Source organism: Phyllostomus hastatus, unplaced genomic scaffold, assembly GCF_019186645.2.
Source record: "Phyllostomus hastatus isolate PE091 unplaced genomic scaffold, TTU_PhHast_1.1 phas_contig_40, whole genome shotgun sequence".
Taxonomy (NCBI): Eukaryota; Metazoa; Chordata; class Mammalia; order Chiroptera; family Phyllostomidae; genus Phyllostomus; species Phyllostomus hastatus.
The window spans coordinates 1143028-1160925 of NW_025333872.1; the positions used below are offsets into that span (position 1 = coordinate 1143028).

General features: G+C 54.2%; 1 protein-coding gene across 4 annotated transcripts in view; it reads right to left on the minus strand.

The window, feature by feature from the left end:
• The window catches only part of CPNE5 (copine 5), an 86713-nt gene extending 80793 nt beyond the window's left edge, over nt 1-5920 (minus strand). For all 4 annotated transcript variants that reach the window (XR_006786144.1, XM_045843119.1, XM_045843117.1 and 1 more), the window contains exon 1: nt 5619-5920. Coding sequence is in view for 3 of the 4 variants with exons in the window: in XM_045843119.1 (XP_045699075.1) it covers nt 5619-5713 (95 nt within the window). In the remaining variant the exon portion in view is untranslated. The remainder of the gene's footprint in view (nt 1-5618) is intronic.
• Nucleotides 5921-17898: the final 11978 nt, after the last annotated feature.

The window sequence follows — 17898 nt, forward strand, 5'->3', positions numbered from 1 at the left end:
AAGAACTTTTCAAAGAGAGGTATTTGGCTCTATGCCTTGCTTCTTATCTTTGGATGTGGCTGTGATGCCTGGAACCAGCAGCCATTTTGTAATACTGAGGCTCACCATTTGCATGGTAGCAGAGTACAAAGTTAGCTGGGTCCTTGATGGCCAAGTGAGTTGAGTAACCAGCATTGAGATAACCTACCTTCAGATTCATTGTGATCTGAAAAAAAAAATCTATTTTGAATTTGAATCACTACCAAACATTTTGTTACCTATAGCTGAAGTATTCCTAACTGAATCTGACTCCCCCGTGCCCAACAGCTTTACAGCCTTATTCCCCTTTCCTCCTCCCCACCCTCTCTTCCCAGTGGGAGGTCATCTTTAGCAATGGCCTTGGGTCTAAGCAGGGAGAGCTGTGGGCTAGGAAAAGAGAGATGGTAAGTTACCACCATATGGCCTGCACACATGCAAGGATGCCTGCCATCCCGTGACATTCTGGTCTCTGCTCCTTGGGGATTCCTCCAGTTCTGGGATTGCCTCCCAGAGTGAGAGGCATTCTTGAGCAAGAAAGACCTCTCCCATTCCTGAAGAGGAAACATGTACTTCTTGGTCACATGGCTGGTAGCCAGGACCATACCGTGATCCTCATAGAGATCCCTATTTCCAGCCTCAAAAAGCCCTTAAAACTTTAAAGTTTGAGAAAACTAAATTTGAATTCCCCCTTTCCAAAACATACTAAGTGTGTAGTTTTGGTAGGTCCCTTTAACCTCTCTGAGCCCTGGTTTCCTAATCAGCCTAAAGGGAAGATACTATCATCCACCTCATGGGATTGTTGTTGGCTAGAAAGATCCAGTAATGTGGTAGGGAGAAATCTAAGATAGTGCCCTAGATTCCCACCCCCTGGTGTACAAACCTGCATAATTCCTTCCCCTTGAGTGTGGGTGGGACTTGGGAATATGAGGAAACACTCACTCCTATGACTATTGTTATTTTATATAAGACTGTCTGGGGAGAGCAGACTGGGGAGAGACTCTCCTGCTGGCTTTGAAGAAGTAAGCTGTCATGTTATGAGAGGTCCACGTGGCTCGGACCTGAGGGTGGCCTCTGGGAGCTGAGAGACACCCCAATCCAACAATCAGCAAGAAAACAGGACTTCAGTCTTACAGCTGCAAGAAACTGAATTCTGCCAACAACCTAAAAGAGCTTGGCTTGGCCCCCAAGCCTCAGACGAGCTCATAGTCCCTGCAGGTGCCTCGATTTCATCCTGAGGAGACCCCGGGCAGGAAAGCCAGTGATGCCGCGCCCGGGCTTCTGACTCACAGAAACTGTGAGATAACCAACGCCGTTGTGTTAAGCTGCTAGGTTTGGGTAATTTGTTACACAGGGATTGAAAACTAATATAATAATCTTAGTTTGAACCAAATTGCTATCTGAGTAGGTCAGAAACAGTTGAGTAGAGGAAATTGCACATGGTTCGGCCTCATACAGATGCGAAATGCCTAGCACTGTAGTAAGCACTTAATAAATCCCACTGTTATTATTCCCCTGGCTCCACTAAAGAATGCCTTGGCATATTCAATAGCTGACCGGACCTCTTTTTCTCAGTACTGGCATTGACAGCCGCCTCGCTGCCCCCAGGCCCTCCTTCCCCAAAGCCGCTCTCATCAGAAGAAAGCCTTCAGAGCCCATTCACACCCCTTCTGACAGTCTCAGGGCACACAGCTCCTGAGCTAGACTGCCTCTCTTGCCCCAGGGCCGCAAAACACCAATCTGAACCGACAGCAGAAAATAACATCTCTGGGGCAGAGGCAGCAACTGCCCATGAGCCCCCGCCAGCTGGTCGGTGAGGGCAGCCGCTTGAGAGATTCCAGCAGGGCTGTGCGAGTCTGCCTCTGGACTCCACCTTCCCTGCTTGCCTTCTCTAAAGGTCTCGGAAGCCCCACCATGTGGAAGTGCGCTTTGCTTCTTCCAGCAGGACCCTGCGGAAGTGCAAAGGTTTCCTGTTACATAAAAAATGCAAATCGCTCTTTCTAACCAGCAAGCTGGTCCTGATCCCTGCATCAGATGACGCATGGAAAGTAGAAAAATAGTGTGGCGCCTAGGGAATGGGACGGTAGACGGGTGGGTTCTGATCGAGTCTACAGGGCGGCGAACCCCGTGAGCCAAGGTCTGGGGCAGACCACCAGAGGGAAGACCAGCTCGTGGCTCACACTTCCCACAGTGGCTGCTCGTATCTGGTTCCATAAACCACCTACGCTGCTCACTCGAAACCTCTAAATGGATCAGATCTCCAGGCCCTGGGACTCAGCTATAGAGACAGATTTTCATTTACTTTCAGGTGCCAAATAATAAGCAACATAAATGACTATTCATGGATTATTCCTCTAAGATAAGGATTACTATAATTTCTCTATAGAGGAGGAAACTGAAGCTAAGTAGTTTACCCAGTGTCACAGGGACGGCACTGGGATTTGAACCGAGGTGGAGAGATCCCACATCCCATGGTCTCAACCGCTGAGCCCAAAACACAGGGGCTTTATGATCTTTGGTCCTAAGTTCACCAAAGTCAGTAGAAAACAATTATTTGGGAGTAGACCACAGGTTAGCCCAGGAGACACATGGACACATGTCCATCCCACGGTGCCGTCCGCCCAGCTCGGCTGGGCCTCTGCGGTGATCCTGTGCCGAGGCTCAGACGTGCCCCTGCACCGGGCAGCTTCGCTCAGCTAAGAGTGCCCGAGGGTGGGCAATAGCGGGGGTTTGGGCCCTCCCATAAGCAAGGGCAGAGAGCTCCTAGGGCCGCACGAGGTGGCAGGGACCTGCCTAAGGAGCAGAGAGGGTGTGAAACGGTCTACAGGATGTGCGTTTCCAGTTCCCTGAAACAACGGCCTCCCTCAACCCCACCTGCTCATTCTGAAGCCCCCTGGAGTTCTCACCCCACTAACCCCTCAGCCTTTCCTACTGCTCCCTGCCCACCAGCAGGTGTCACCTAGATGCTAAGCGCAGGGGCACCCCATAGCCTCCTCCTGGGGCCCAGTCAGTGCTGCCCATGGGCTGCAGGGCGGAGGGTTTGACTCACATTACCTAGTGACTATGGAGTGTAGAACACACTGCAGAAAACCATTCTGTTCAGCTCTCCCTCCTCCCCATCCTCCTCCTCCTCCTCCTCCTCTTCTCCCTGCTCCCCTTTCTCTCCCTCCCCATCTTCTAGAACCTGGATAGTTGGACTTGGTTGAGGCAAAGAGATGGATTTACAATTTCAAGCCCACCTACATTGTTTTCCGGCCTCCCCTCTGTCCCAAGTGACTCTCCCCTCCTCACTCTTTCCTACCAAAACCCATTTTCCACCCTCGGCCTTTCAGAGACCAGGAACAGCGCCTGGGGCAGCCCTCCTCAAGCTGATGGATCATGGGTCCAAGAGGGAGTGGACACCAGGGTTGAGCTCAGAACCACATTCCCCGGATCTCAAATGCATTCCTAGGTACCTTTTAGGCAAAAGGTCTGACACATCTACTTCCAGGGAGCAAACAGGAGGGGCCCAGCATTACTGCCTTATGATGACTGATGATCGCTGTAGCTACTTATTGAGCACCAAGTGCCAAGCAAGTGCAAAGTAGTGTGTTGGTTACTTCATGATCCTCTATTCCTGTAAGTTAATTCCTCCAACAGTATTTGTCAAGCACCTGCTACGAAGTGCCAGCCGCTCTTCCAAGCATGTGAGTTACCTGGCAAATGAGGTTTCTCATTGTTTGCAAATGCGGGAAACCTCAGCCAAAGTCAGCCCCAAGTGGTGGAGCAGATTCTATGTCAAGGGGTCCGATTCCAAAGCCACAACACCGTGTGCCTCCTGCCTCCTCTCCTCACCTCTGGAGGAGAGGGTTCCTGGGTGTGAGTCGGGGTGAGGATCTCTGCCATCACATGCTCAGATAGTTCCTGTGGGCGAGGAGGGATGGAGTCTACACACCTGAGATGTGTTCTGAGGCTGAGTGCGCAGTGTGTGAGTGAGCCCATGGCCCAGGTGAGTTCTCAGGACCCAGAGGACACAGAAGACAGTGATGCAGGCTGGGCGTCTGGTGGGGGAGAAGGATGTTTGGAAGTGGGGGCATGAGGCCAGGCGTTTTAGGGTGCAGGGCATGAAGTGGCAGAGATGAAGGAGGGGTGAACTCTGGATGAGAAATGGGTTGTTGTTCATGGGCTTGGAGGTGGGAGGATCCGGAGACAGCTCTGACACAGGCATGATTGAAGGCTGGGATGGGGTGGGGTGGGGTGGGGGAGGTGGGTACAGGGAAGTGTGACCTGCTGGAGGAGGGAGGGAGGGCTGCGGCAGCTGCTGATGGCTGAGGAGGTGAGACTGGAGCCAATGGGCCATCAGAATTCTCCCAGCAGAGCAATGGCAAGAGGCATATTGTGCTGGGAGACGATTCTGACAGCACCGTGTGTGGGACCGTGGGAGTGACACATGGGAGTCATTGCGGGAGCCCGGCACAGGGGGGCAGTTATGTTTGACATCAACCCTCACTCTCGCTCACCCCCCAACCCCTCCCTCTCTCACCCCCCAACACAGGTCCTCTGGCTCTGTCTCCGCCTCCCCACTGCCTAGAACATAGGGGTGGGGGCTCTGAGGGTGGGTGAAGGGTCTGACCAAACGGGCCCTAGAAAAGAAGATGGGGTGGGTGAACTGCAACAAGGGCACAGCCAGGACTCAAGTCACTTGGGGCAGAGGGAATGGCCTCTCAGGGGACCTGGAGGTGGGCTATGCCTAGGCCACAGCGCCCCGCCCCCCCCCACAGTTGCAGCAAGACAGTCACCCTAGGCCAGCCACAGGGTGACTGCACTAGGGAAAAGTCCCCCCATTCTCACCTACACCCCTTATTGCTTAGGGCAGCCTTCCCCTCAGAGAGGAGAACCGGGCAGATACCCAGCACTGAGACGAAGTTACCCTCAAAGTCTGCGTGGCGTGACTGAGGAGTTTGGGGTGGGAGCCCACAAACACACTCCCCCTCCCCTGCTGGACTCTAAAATTACACACTCAGTGATCTAGTCCTCTGGCTTAAGATTGTGTACCCAAGTTATTGTCTCTTTTTAATGGTACCACTAAAATTGTCATCAGTTATCCACACCTCTATGACTGAGTCAGTCTGATCCTTTTCCAGGAGTCAGTTTTGGTGTTGGAGGTGAGAAGGCTTTCAGAATCCCGGGTCCGGGACGGCGAGTGGGTGGGGAGGGAGAGGATAAGGGCGCAGTGGGGAGAAGAGAGGAAAGGAGGGCAGGAAGGCAGGGGCTGGGCACGCCTAGGAGGGATGGGGCAGATCACTCACTCCTCGGTTTGGGGAGGATTTGATGAGAAATAACCTGAGCGAAGACCCGGGTATCGCCTTTCACTCCCTCCCTCTCCCGCCTCGGGAGCCTGGCCCCCATTCCTGCGTCTCCATCTCTCCTCGAAGCAACAGCCCCGAGAGCAAACTTTCGGGTATACGACCCCAAGCCTGGCTTCTAGTCCGTGGTCGCCACCCGCGGGGCTCTTGCTAGACAGGCGGGGACCGAGGCGGGGTGCGTCCTGGAGGCGAGGACGCGGCCCCGGGGCATCGGGTCCACGGGCGGGACAGGGGGACCCCCGCCAGCGGGCGGCTCACCTGCAGGACACGGTGATCTCCACCTTGGTGGCCGGGATGCTGCCCGCCAACGAGTCGAACTCGCTCAACGACGTCATGTCCTCGGGCGGCTCCATCTCCCACCGCGACCCTCACCCCGAATTAGTCAACCCTTGGGCGATTCACGCCTTCTTCGGAGCAACTGAAACCGTGGGCTCTCCCCCTACTCAGGAGCTGAGGCTGGGCGGCAAAGGGAGGAGAGAGGAGCTCGAAGAGGGGGCGTGGGAAGTGAGAGAGGGAAGGGGGGCGGAAGGAGCGGGGGCCGCGGATCCAGGGGCGGGTGCGGGGACCGCGACGAGGAGGCTGGGGGCCCAGCGGAGAGGGGCGAGGCGCCCAGGGAGCTGCGGCGCAGCTGGGCGAGGCGGAGGGGCGCGGGGCTAGGGCGCCGGGAGGGACGCGCCGAGCCTTGGAGAGGGGCGTGCGGCTTCGGGCGGGGGCAGAAGGGGTGCAAGAGAGAAAGGGGGCGTGGGGGGCTGCTGGGGCGCAGGCGGCGGCGCTGGCGGGACGCGAGGAGCGTGGAGCCCACAGCGCCGGGGCTGATCGCCTCTTCCTGGGTCTCGGCGCGGGCAGCGGCGGGGCTGGGGACGCGGCTGCGAGCGCCACCTCCTCGGCTCGGGCTCCGGCTCCGGGTCACCGGAGCTGCGGGAAAATCAAATCTGCCCGAAGCCGCTGCCTCCCGCCACCCCGGCCGGGCTGCTAACAGTGCGGTGAGCGCCGGAGGGGGCTCCCGCAGGGGCCGGGGCGGGGCCGCGGGCGGGGTCTGCGCGCCGGGGCGAGTGTGTGTGTGAGCGTGGCTGTGTGTGCGCGCGTGGCAGGCGTGGGGGCCCCGCTCCAGATGCTGGGAGCCTGGAGGTTGGAGGGGGCAGCCAGAGGTGGTCCTGGAGGTGCGCGTCTCCATCTGCGCGGATCCCCAATCCCTCACCTCCTTGCGGGGGCTCCACCTGGGCGGGGGAGGGGGAGGGTTGTGTGAACCGAGGGGCACCTGTTTGAGAAGGGTCTAAACGGTGGGGGGCGGGGTACATGTACAGAAGAGACCCCACACACATACCAAAAGTGTTGGGGAGTTCTCCGCCGAGTATGCCCCCGCGTGAAGTGTGCGGGGGCGACCCTAGAGCCTTGAGGGGCCGCCTCAGTTTTCTGGTGAGCGCCTTTGGGCCTAGGAGGGGTCGCTGCCTGGGCTCGTCCCCATCGCTTCCGGCTCCCGCCAGGCCTGGCCACGCTGTCGGCCACCTACGCCACGCGCCAGCGCCCTCCCCATGCCTGGCCCTTCATGACCATACGCCTGAGCCAGCCCCGGGTCTAGAAGCTTCCTCCACTAGACTGAGAGGGCGGCCTTAGCGCTCCACGGGCTTCTAAACCATCAGCACGGAGTAGGCGCCTGCTGTGCACCGGGCTCTGATCCCTGGCCTGGGAGCGAGAGGGCCTTTGAGGCACCTCTCAGGCGTCTCCGCTCCCCGGCCAGGCCCCACCCTGTCCCAGCTCGCCCTTCCGGGCCTGGGGCCGCAGCGCTGTGGCAAATTCTCTGGGATGCGCGCGCGAACTCGTTTCCAGAAAACCTCCCGCAGCCCCTCCTCAGCCTGGACCGAAGCTTTGCTGAGACCGAGCCGCCTCCGCCGCCCACCTGACGCGCCTCTGTGGCAGGGGCGGGGCGGGGCCGGGCCGGGCCGGACCGGGGATCCAGGATCCCGAGGCTAGGCAAAGCCACGTGCCCTGGGTCTTGGCTTTGGCAGCTGGCCCTTCACTGGTTCGTGGAGACTGTGTTTGAAGTCAATTTCCCAGCGCATCAGATACAGCCAGAGTCAAAGATCCAAGGACGGAAACATTCCTAGGCCTGGGTTAAGTGTTTTCCTTTTACCCATGGCACGGTACCGGCTGGACTCGGTTCTGCCACCTGAGACCTACGGCAAGGGGCAGAGGCGCTGGCATTCTCAGGGCAATGGCGGCACGGCTGGCCCGGAAGGCCCCACTGTGGGTCAGGCCGCGGCTCTCTGCAAAGAGAATAATTTGGACCTCCTTTCCTGAGGAATACAAAACTGGGCTTGGAATCTCTATGTCTTTCACACCCTTACCCCCACATATCTGTCCTAGACACTGCTCCAAACGCACTTGTGGAATATATTATTCATTCAGTCCACTAGTGTTTACTGAGTGTCTGCTGTGTTCTTGGCCTGTGCAAGGGCCACTTGGGAAAATTCCTTGATAACAACGATAACCATCATTATATTTTCAAAGAGCCTACACTAGGCCAGACATGCACAGTTCTAAATCCTCGGAGTAATCGTGGGTGTGAGGTATTATTATCTGCATTTAATAAATAAGGAAGCTAGTGCCCAGAGAGGCTAAGTAGCTTGCCCATGATCACCCAGCTGAGAGCTTGGCAGTGTGAGAATTCTAACCCAGGCCATTTGAAACCAAAGCCTGACTCTGAACAAGAGACTGGAGTGCCTCTTTGGATGGGGCCAGGTAGCTGAGCGACTTAAAAGCTCTTTTTGACATTACTGTGCTGGGGAGGGCTATAACAGGGAGCCACTGAAGATTGTTCATGTGGTGGTCACATTGAAGTTCTACCACATAACCTTTTATGTGACAGCATCTGTAGTTGAAGCCCCTGGGTCTCTTTCTAGAAATATTCTCGACTTGTCTCTCTCCAGTCCCTCTTGGTCATGGCATTTCCACTGCTGGCTCTTTGTCAAAAAATTGTATTAGGTACCTGCTCTGTGCCAGGTGGCATCCTAAGCTCAGAGAATAAAGATGCCAAAAGAGCAGTGTTTGTCCCCAGAGAGTCCCCAGGCTAGTGGGGGCCCAGGATATGCATGCGGATCAGCCCCAGTGCAATGCGAGCAGTGCCTTTGAGGTGTTACGGGCCCTGGGCATAGAGAAGCATGACCCAGGATGGCTCTGCCCAGGAGTGGGAACAGGGAGGGTCAAGGGAAACTAGAAACAGGAGGTGACATTGAAAAGGACAATGAAGATGATGTCTGGTTTCCCTAAGAAGCAGACCCTGAGAGCAAGATTTGAAAGGGAGTAGAGTATTTCAGAGATTAAGAAAACACTATGTGGGGAATGTGGGGTGAGACAGGGACGGTAGCCAGTAAGGTGGTTGATCAAGCCAGTTATCACGGCAGACAACCAGGACCCATCTCTGCTGAGAATGAGACCATGCTTCAAGCTCAGCCTGCCAGAGGGGCAGGCGAGCAGGGCGTGCAGACAGCAACTGGAGTCAGTCACTGGCTCAGTGGCCGAGGGCTGCCTCTGGAGGGTGTTCATTCCCTGGCCCTTCTGGCCTGACCAGCACAGAGTGGCAATGCAGGTTCCAGAAACCAGAAGAAACTTCAGGCAGACACACAAGCACTGGCACTTGGCCATGGGGCTGGAGCGCACAGAGAAGAGGTAAAGTTAGGGCACTAACAGGACAGCAGCTGCTACAGATGATGAACTTCCACCTGGAGAACAAGGCTGAACAGGCACTCCTGGCAGAGAACTAGCTTGATTAAGGGCCAGAGGGCTGTGTTTGGGGGCCCTGGTGTGGCTGGAGCACATGGTGGGTCACAGAGGGAGAATATGAGCCCGAGAAGTGAGGGACCACGATGCAAGGCCATAGGCCTCTACCTCCTCCAGGCACAGAGGCTTTTCAGAAGAGGACACAGGGCAGGCTGATCTGAAAGATACTCCCCAACTACACCGTCAACCGGTGAGCCCCAGAACACAACACTTGTGGATCAGGCCCAGGGCAAAATGTTCGCAGTCCCTGCTCAAATGACTTGCTCATGGTTCAAAAGCAGCCCATGGGCATGGCCATCAGATAGCGTTTCTCCTTTAAGGGATGTAACTGAGGTCCCCAGTGATGTCCACACAGGTCAGCAGGTGCTGCAGCCAGATTAGAGCCACCCACGGCCCTGGCCCACCCCGCCGTGTAACCAATACTCGTCCCTCTGATTAAGAACTGTGAGCACGGAATGGGCCATGCCCAGAAGATCTGGAATCATCAGCATCAGCATTTTGCCTGTGCATCTAAGACTGCAAACATGCTCTCCTCTGACCTAATCCATGGTGTTAATGACGGCTGAGCAATTTTGAGAAGCAACTCTCAGCATTGATAAGGAGAGGAAAAGCACCACGGGGCTTCGGAGGCAGAGCTCCTCGCAGACGCAGCTGCTGCCCTCCCTGCCAAGGCTCCATGTAAACGCTGAGTTTGGATCCTCCTGTGTGAAGCTGGAGGGATGCTAGGAGAAAAGGGACAGAAAAGATGAGAAGAAGGAACATGCATGGGGTAGGGCAGTGGGGGCTGTGCATACTGCACCTTAGAACAAACTAGAAAAAGGTGTTTTTTACCCTGGGTAAGTGCAACCCCAAGCCAGCCAGGGCACATGGCTTATAGGGCAGAGTGTGGGTTGGTACTGAGCCTCCACTTACTCCCTTGGCAGGGTGTCCTTGTGTGGTGAGTACCCTGCCCCACCATCCATGGCAGCCCAGGAGAGAGAAGGAAATATAGAGGGCACGGCAGGAACCTGAAACCACGATGATAGTAAGGAAATGGGTGAGATGCGGTGTCTGATTCCATCCACTCATAGAAATGCTAGAAGGGGCTTGGTTGGAGACCATCTATGTTAAGCCTGTTCTTTTACTAAAAAGCTTAGAGAGGGAGAATGATGCACTCAAGATCACCTGACTCTTTCTTTGATAAGAAACTCCACTAATAACAGCAAGGGCAGGTACCCAAGAGCAGTGAGCACCTGACTGAGAAGGCATGGGGAGAAGCCACATTCTCTTGGGTAGAGGAAGAGGTAAAAGTCCACCACAGGGGTCTCCACACCTCCAACCCCCATTCCTCCTGGAGGGTGGCAGTCTCACTGGCCAGATGCCTCACCATCCCAACCAAAACCCCACACTGGCCCTCCCTTCTTCTCCCAGATCATAGCACCAGCTAGCTCCGTCCATGTTTCATCTGGACAAAGGGGAGCCCCAGGGCCCTCCTGCTGGCCCTGCAGCCTTTCCTTCCCTAGGACCCACCCATCCCACCCTGGCCTGCCCCACCCTGGCATCTGTCTGCAGCCCAGTGGGCACTGACTACCTCTCACACTTCTCATGTCCTCCTTTTCCTTCCAGCCACTCATGCTTTTCTGAGAGAGAGAGGCCTGCCTGCCCTTACAGTACAGCTTCTGGAATATTCCCACCACCCAGGGGATCCACTGGAACCAAAGTCAGGTTGTGCCTCTCCTCCACCTGAGACCCACCCCTGCCTCCCACCTCACTGTGCAGGAAGAGGACTGACTGGGCTGCAGGCTCTGTCCCCACCGCTTTCCCTGACCTCTCCTACTTAATCACGCCTTTCTCTGCCCCTCACTGGCCCCACTCCGGCTACACTGGCCTCATGGGCCCTGCAGGCTCCTGTCTCAGGCCCTTGTACCCGCTGTGCCCTTAGCCTGGAACCCTCGCTTCTGGGTCCCCCAGGTCTCTGCCTGAGTGCCCCCTCTGACCACACCGTCTCACACACTGTCTTGTTACTCTCGTCCTCCTGGTCTTCCTTTATTTTTCCTCATAGCATTATTCTTGCCTGTTCCCTCACTAGAACCCAGGTTTATGCAGGCAAGGATGTTGTCTTATTCGCTGTCGCGTTACCAGTTCCTAAGACAGAGCCTGACAGAGTATGTTCTCAATCTGTCAAATAGCAAAATAAAAAGTCCACCGCCCAGAAACATGGACCCTTTCATAGCAACCCTTTGAACAGGGCCCGAGTCCCTGCCCGCACCCCAGTACCTCCCCTAGCCTTCCATCCAGCAAACATTTATCGAGCATCTGCTATGAATTCAGTTGTTGAACTGACAACTATCAGATGGAAAATCTTTGGGCCCTCTTGGCCAGGACCACAGAGAAGGGAAGGCATTCTTATGAATTTATTTTTGCTTACTGAGAACCTCTCATGTAATAGGCACAGAGGTGAGAATTTGACATCCATCACACATTTAATCCTCGCAGCAAGTCCATTCGACAAACCTGTAGTTCTCTGTGCCTTGAGCTCTGCTGGACCAACTGTAAATAAAGATGATGGAGACCCAGTCTCCTTGAAAGCTCCATCTAGTGGATTGGAGCACTTCTTTTGAGTTTTCTTCTAGGTATCTGTAGAATAATGGGCATTATCTGCTCCATTTTATAGATAAGGAAACTAAAGTCTGAAATAGTTCAGTAACTTAACTTGCCCAGGCTCACCCAGGTAAGTGGTAGAGATGGCGTGCAAACCCAGGACTCTGTGGGTCTGAGGCCCCTGTCTGCCCGACACCTGGCTGCCTCCTTCCAGTCCTCACTCAGGGCCCGTCCAGGAGCCTCAGTGTCTGCCAACGTGGCCCAGGCCCCCCACCTTCACAGGTCCACAGGGCCAGTCCAGCACCCCATGGTCTCTGCTTGGGGCCCTGACCCTCCCACTTGTCACTGTGTCCAACACAGACACCACAGCCCGTCACCCCCCCCAACCCCCACCCCTCATTGAACCTAGCTCAGTATTGTTAGTTGTGGTATTAGAGACCTCAGTGCTGTTGAGGACTTTAAAGATAATCCAATTCACCGAGATTTTATAGATTTGGAAACTGAGTCCTAAAAAGGGAAAGAAATTCGCCCAAGGTTGTTTTGCCAAGAGGCAGCAACTACAGATAAAAGTGAACAGGACCTCTGATTAAATCAGTTTCCAGGATCTTTTCTTCTCTCACTGCAGCTCTTTCAAGGGATAGGTCCCCTTAAATGTCCGTTCATTGACAGATGCCTATGTGCCGTCTCTGGGCCCTTCACAACAAGGGCAGAGGTGACTATACCTCTCCCCACGCCCCCATCTGGCTTTAACACCCACCCAGAGCCAGCTGTGCGGGCTGCCCTGGCTGCTCCTGCCGCTGCCCGCTCTCCGCCAGGCCCCGGTCGTCTCCTCTCATGTGCACTGTCTCCTTCCAGGAGCTACCTGAGTTCTCCCAACCTGACTGCATTTCTCCTTCCACTGAACCCCCAAAACACTTCTTTTTTCTCCTCATCCCCCTAGCAGGGGGTACCCCTGAAGACCTTTGTCCTTGGACCTCGGTCCTCCAAAGCCTGGCCTTTGCCAGGCCTCAGCCTCCTGCTTTTGGCTGGATTTAATTACATCTGAAAACATTATCCCACAGTCAGCTAGTCTGCTCTTGGGCTTCCTGAACTCTCTCTCCACTTGATATAAAACCATTTCCTCTTGTTTGAGCACCTTGGGAAATGGAGTCTGAGTCCTCACATTTCTTTAGGAGTTTAAAAGCAAACCGTGCCCCTCCCTGAAGGCCCAGCCTCCCACCAGCACGCTTGATGCCTGGGTGCGGGGAACAGCTGGATTTTCACCTGGAAGGCCGTGATCGATTCCATTTGCAGAAACCCCTCTCATCTCTCCCCTGCCTCAGTTGCAATGGGACCTAGACCTCAGGACTCTCTGCCCTCCCCACCTCAGGCTGATGGGTGGAAGTCAGAGGTCAGGGGCTGTCATTTCACACCATCCCTCAGATTCTGTCACGGCTGTTCCTTAGCATCTCCCTTGGCTGTGCCCATACTGGGGCAACCTGGAAAGCTACTGTGGGTGAAACAGGGTTTTTTAAGCTATAAAATCATTTTCATGCTGAGCTGCCTGCATTTGCCTGATGAAGAAAACGGAAATGTGAACAAAATGCTGCCAGCTTGGCTTTGTGCAGAAGCTGAAGTCCTGGCGGCCCCAGCCCCAGAGTGCGCCTGCATCTCCAGCTGCCTGCTGTGACTTCCCTGGGCTTCATTAACTCCGGGCCTTGCACTGGAATGGGGAGCTCATCAGACACACTTCACATATTGCCTCCTCCACCCCTGGCTAAGAAAAGTTGCCCTGATTACAGGAAGTATGTGTTCCCCAGTTCTCTGATAATTCTATCAGGAGCCAGGGCAAGGCTCAGGTGTCAGGCTGGGGGAGCTGCTGCTGGCTGACAGCCTCTGAGAGGCCGCCTCCTGCCTGCCCGCCCGCCTGCCTGGGGGCAAGGGGCAGAGTGCCGTGTCTCTCCTGTCTCTCATTCATGTTGTGACCTTGAACCCCTCACCGTATATCTGCTTCTCAGGTTCCACCTGCTTAAAATATGGGGTTAATAGTACCTGTACTCCCATCTCCCCCAAGTGGGCATGAGATGAGGATGTGCTGGGAGTTACCTGAAAGAAAAATACCATCAGAAAATTGTCCAACTTTAGACCAGAGGGACCGCTGTGGCCCGGACCCTTTGTTCCGCAGATGGAAAAACTGAGTCGGGGGAAGGTGGTCAAGGTCACACAGTGATCTGGCTTGAAGACCAGTTTCCATACTTTTTGAGCTGGAGGAGGGAGGAAAGAATGGTAAGGAAGCCATCCCTGTGGGAGTTTAGGGTATGGCGGAGGGCGACGGCAGACCCAGGCCACCTGGAGCCTGCACCCATGAAGTGGACTCGTGTGTGAAATGGACAGCACGCTGCCTGCGCACAGGCCTCAGGGGATCAAATGGAATCATGTGTGTAGCCCCTGGCCCCCGGTATGTTCCCCAAACACGAGGTCCTTTCCTTCTCTGGTTTTATCTTTAACAGTAGTATCACAAATGCTTTCAAAAAGGGAAGCACAAAAGAAACATTTGCTCTTACAGCTGAATGTTGCCAAAAAGACAGTTGTGAATCTTGGATTCCCTTTCCCTTGGGGACTTTCCTTACGCAGTGAATGTGAAATGGCCATTTTCCCCGTCAGCGTAATGAGGAAGCAGAAATATTGCTCCCCCTCCCCCACCCCTTCTGCTGTGTGGAGCTTCTTCACAGGTACGGGCCTAGCAGCTTCTAATGGAGCTGTGGCCAGGTCCTCATGGAGAGGAAAGTGATTTCTGTGTGATTAGCTGAGTGGTGAGGCTACTACAGTTATGATCCAATAAACACACTGATTAGGGCCATTTGTGCTCCTTCCCTTCCTCCCTTCCCCCTGCTAGGCCTTGGCGGGCCTGGCTCAGGCTCTGCTTGGAAGGACCTTGGGGACAGGCAAGGCTGGGCCTCCCAGCCAGCTTGGCCTGTGGACGCTCTAGGATGGGGCAGTAGGTATGACAGTCCCACCTGTGAGGCAGGACATCCAGTTCCAACCCCTGCTTTCCCACAAAACCATCTTCTTTCTTTCACTTCACCTTCCTCCTTTGTATGTCAAAGGAGGAGGTAAGAGGGCTGAACTTGGGACCAGAAGTTCCCAGTTCAAGTCCTAGCCCTGCTTTCTGCGAACCATGCAGTCCTGGGCCCATGATTCCATCCGTTCATCACTCTGTGCAAGCCATCGGGCTATCTGCTTTTGGTCTTCAGTTTGTTCACCTGCAGATGGACACAATAATGCCAACCTCTGGGGCTGGTTTGGGGGATCAAGAGAGAAATACATGTAAGATGGTTCCTTAAACCATGGAACAGAGAAAGGGCAACAAGAACTTTTTATTTTCTTGAAAGGCTCCCTCTGATTGACTATCTCTGATTCCATGAAAATATTTGCTGTTGCTGGGTGTAAAACAGGGCTCCAAAATTACCGTCGAGTAAAGGAATTCAACTGTAAAGTGAAATATTAAGCGGCTTATAGGGAATTGTCCCTCTACGAGGAGGCAAGCTACAGCATCAGGCCCTGGTCACAAGGGCTCGCCCTGCCTCCCTATGGAGAGGCTTCTCCTCCATCCAGTGCCAGGACAGGGAAGGGGGCGGGTCAGACTTGCTGACAGAGAGCCATCCTCAGCCTGCTCAGTGCCAGGCTGACACCTCAGCTCTGGGCCCTCGCAGTCTGAGCAGTGGCTGGTTTTCTACCTCCTCTGAGCAGTGGCTGGTTTTCTACCTCCTCTGAGCAGTGGCTGGTTTTCTACCTCCGAGGATGGCAGGCCTGGCCTAGAATCATGGAAGGTATCGGGAGACCTACCTTTCAAAGAAGCCGTAAGGCTAAACTGTATTCGCAGTGGCCTCTAGTGGCAAATTTCAAAATACCATACTCAATGGAAACGGCAGCTGAAGGAATCTTTTCAGAATGTATGACCTAGATTTAGAAATTTCAGGTTAAAAAACCACCTAGTTTTGATCTTTGCTTGACAAACCAAGAAACCAAGTTCCAGAGGTAAAGTGATTCCCCAAGATCACACAAAAGTCTCACATCTCTCTGTCCCCAAACCTTGCCCCAAACTGGCCGCCTGTGATTTCAGATGCAGTCAGGGATCATGAATTGCCCATCTGGAAGAACAAAGGAGGAGCCAATTTCTAAACCAGACCAAACCAGCCTTAGAGCAAGTCCTTACGTTGTTTTCTTCCCCTGTACCTTGCTTCTCTCATATCTACAAAAGAATGTTGCTAGAAGATCCCCTATCCTGACATTTACCTGAAGAACTGTAATCTACTCCACAGCAACAGGGCTCTCAGGCCACGAAGTGATTTGTAGGCAGTAGACTCTGCTACTTAAACAAATGTTCTTTTCAATGTTTCCTCCCCCACACGTTGCAAGAATGCAGTGCCAGAAGAGGCCACAGTGATGGCTCAGATTGGCTTGAGGATCTGGGCATAGGAATCCTTCCCCTTCTGCAGGGGAAGCTATTTTGACATATTCTGGAGACACAATCCAAAAATAAACCAAGCTGAGGACTTCCAGAGGGCTTAGTGGAAAGGCTGTGCTGCCACACCAGCTGAAGCCTGCGTTTGGAGACCTGGGGTAAAGCTGTTTCTGGATCTCAATCTTTTCCTGAGACAGAACAATTTTTTATGATTCATTCAGCAGTAACTTCAAAGAACTGCATTAGGCACTGAGGGGACACACAGAGGGGAATAAGACACAGCCTTTGCTCTCAGAGGTGGGCCTAGAAGGAGGGAGAGGTCAGGCTGCTGCTACCTCGGACTAAGACGTAGGGGAGGCACGTGGCGGCTTCAAGGGCCACTGGTAATAACAGCCGTTTTCTAAATACTGGCCCCTGTTCTAGCTCATTTTATCTTCATAGTAGCCTTATGAGGTTAGGACCATCATCCCCATTTTATGGCTGAGGAAGCTAAGGAACAAAGAAATTAAAAAACTATCACACTGCAGATAAGCAGTGGGGCTGGCATCTGAGCCCCGGCAGGCTGGCTCCAGAGCCCTCGTCTTTCCATGTCATAATTGCTGGTATCTCCCCTGCATTTTCTGTAATGCCTATTAGCTGCACCACCCTACCCACTCTGGCACCCACACACCATGCTCTGGCATCCACTGTATACTAAAGCAGGAACGGAATGAAAGCCACTTGGTCCTGAGAGCCCACTCTTAAAAGCCTAAGCCAAAAACAGTTGAAGCTCATCCTGGCTTTGAATTCTCTCCACTCTTCCGAGGCCACCCCTGGTCTAGCAGGAGGATCACATCCTGGGCCTGACTGGCCCATGCTCTCAGGAACCACCCCCCACTCCACATTGGACAAACATGACCTCCAGGATCTCACCACTCAAAATGTGGTGTCTGAACCAGCCGTCACCACTCCTGGGAGCTGCAAGAAATGCAGAATCTCTGGATGGATGCTAAAGCTGGATCTGCTTTCCAGCAGACTCCTCAGTGACTCCTGTGTGGTGAAGTATGAGGGGCCTCGGGCTAGGATCCTTGGGACCACGCACTGTATGGTCTGAGTGCCCAACTTCTTACCTATCGGAGGGACACTTGTTTGAAGACTTCTTTCATTGGCTCGCCCACTCACAACTTAATGCCTTCCTATAAGTCTAGAATCTCCTGCCCTTCCAACTGAAGCTGTACTTCTCTCACCCCTTGATTAGCTCAGGCAGTCCCACAACCTATCTCCGTTAATCTCCAAAGTCACAGCCGTCTTGGCCTTCTCACCCTCCACCCTCACCTCGACCTGAGATGTGACTGACAGGGGCGGTCTGTGTCCTAACATCCCGGCTCTTATGAGACTTCTCTTACCCTGAGAGGGTGTGATGACACTCAGAGGACAAAAGGATTAACCAGGATTCCCTGTAAACAAGCTCCCTTTACACAGAAACAATTTCTACATCTCTGGCTAACTGGCAGCATCTTTAGAAATTGTGAATTTTAGAAATTCGAGTTACACGCTTTGAGGTCACATCCTTTGTGAAAACCGGCCCCCGCTCACGTGTGAGATCACCCGGGCATGTTTGGTGCACGCCCCCAGAAACAGGGAACCATGCCTGGGCCGCTGTCCTCCCACATGTGCTCACAACCTTCTCAAAGCGGCAAGAGTAGGCTTCCGCCACTCTGGTGACCTAGGTGAATGCGGGATTTTCAGGGTTCTGAT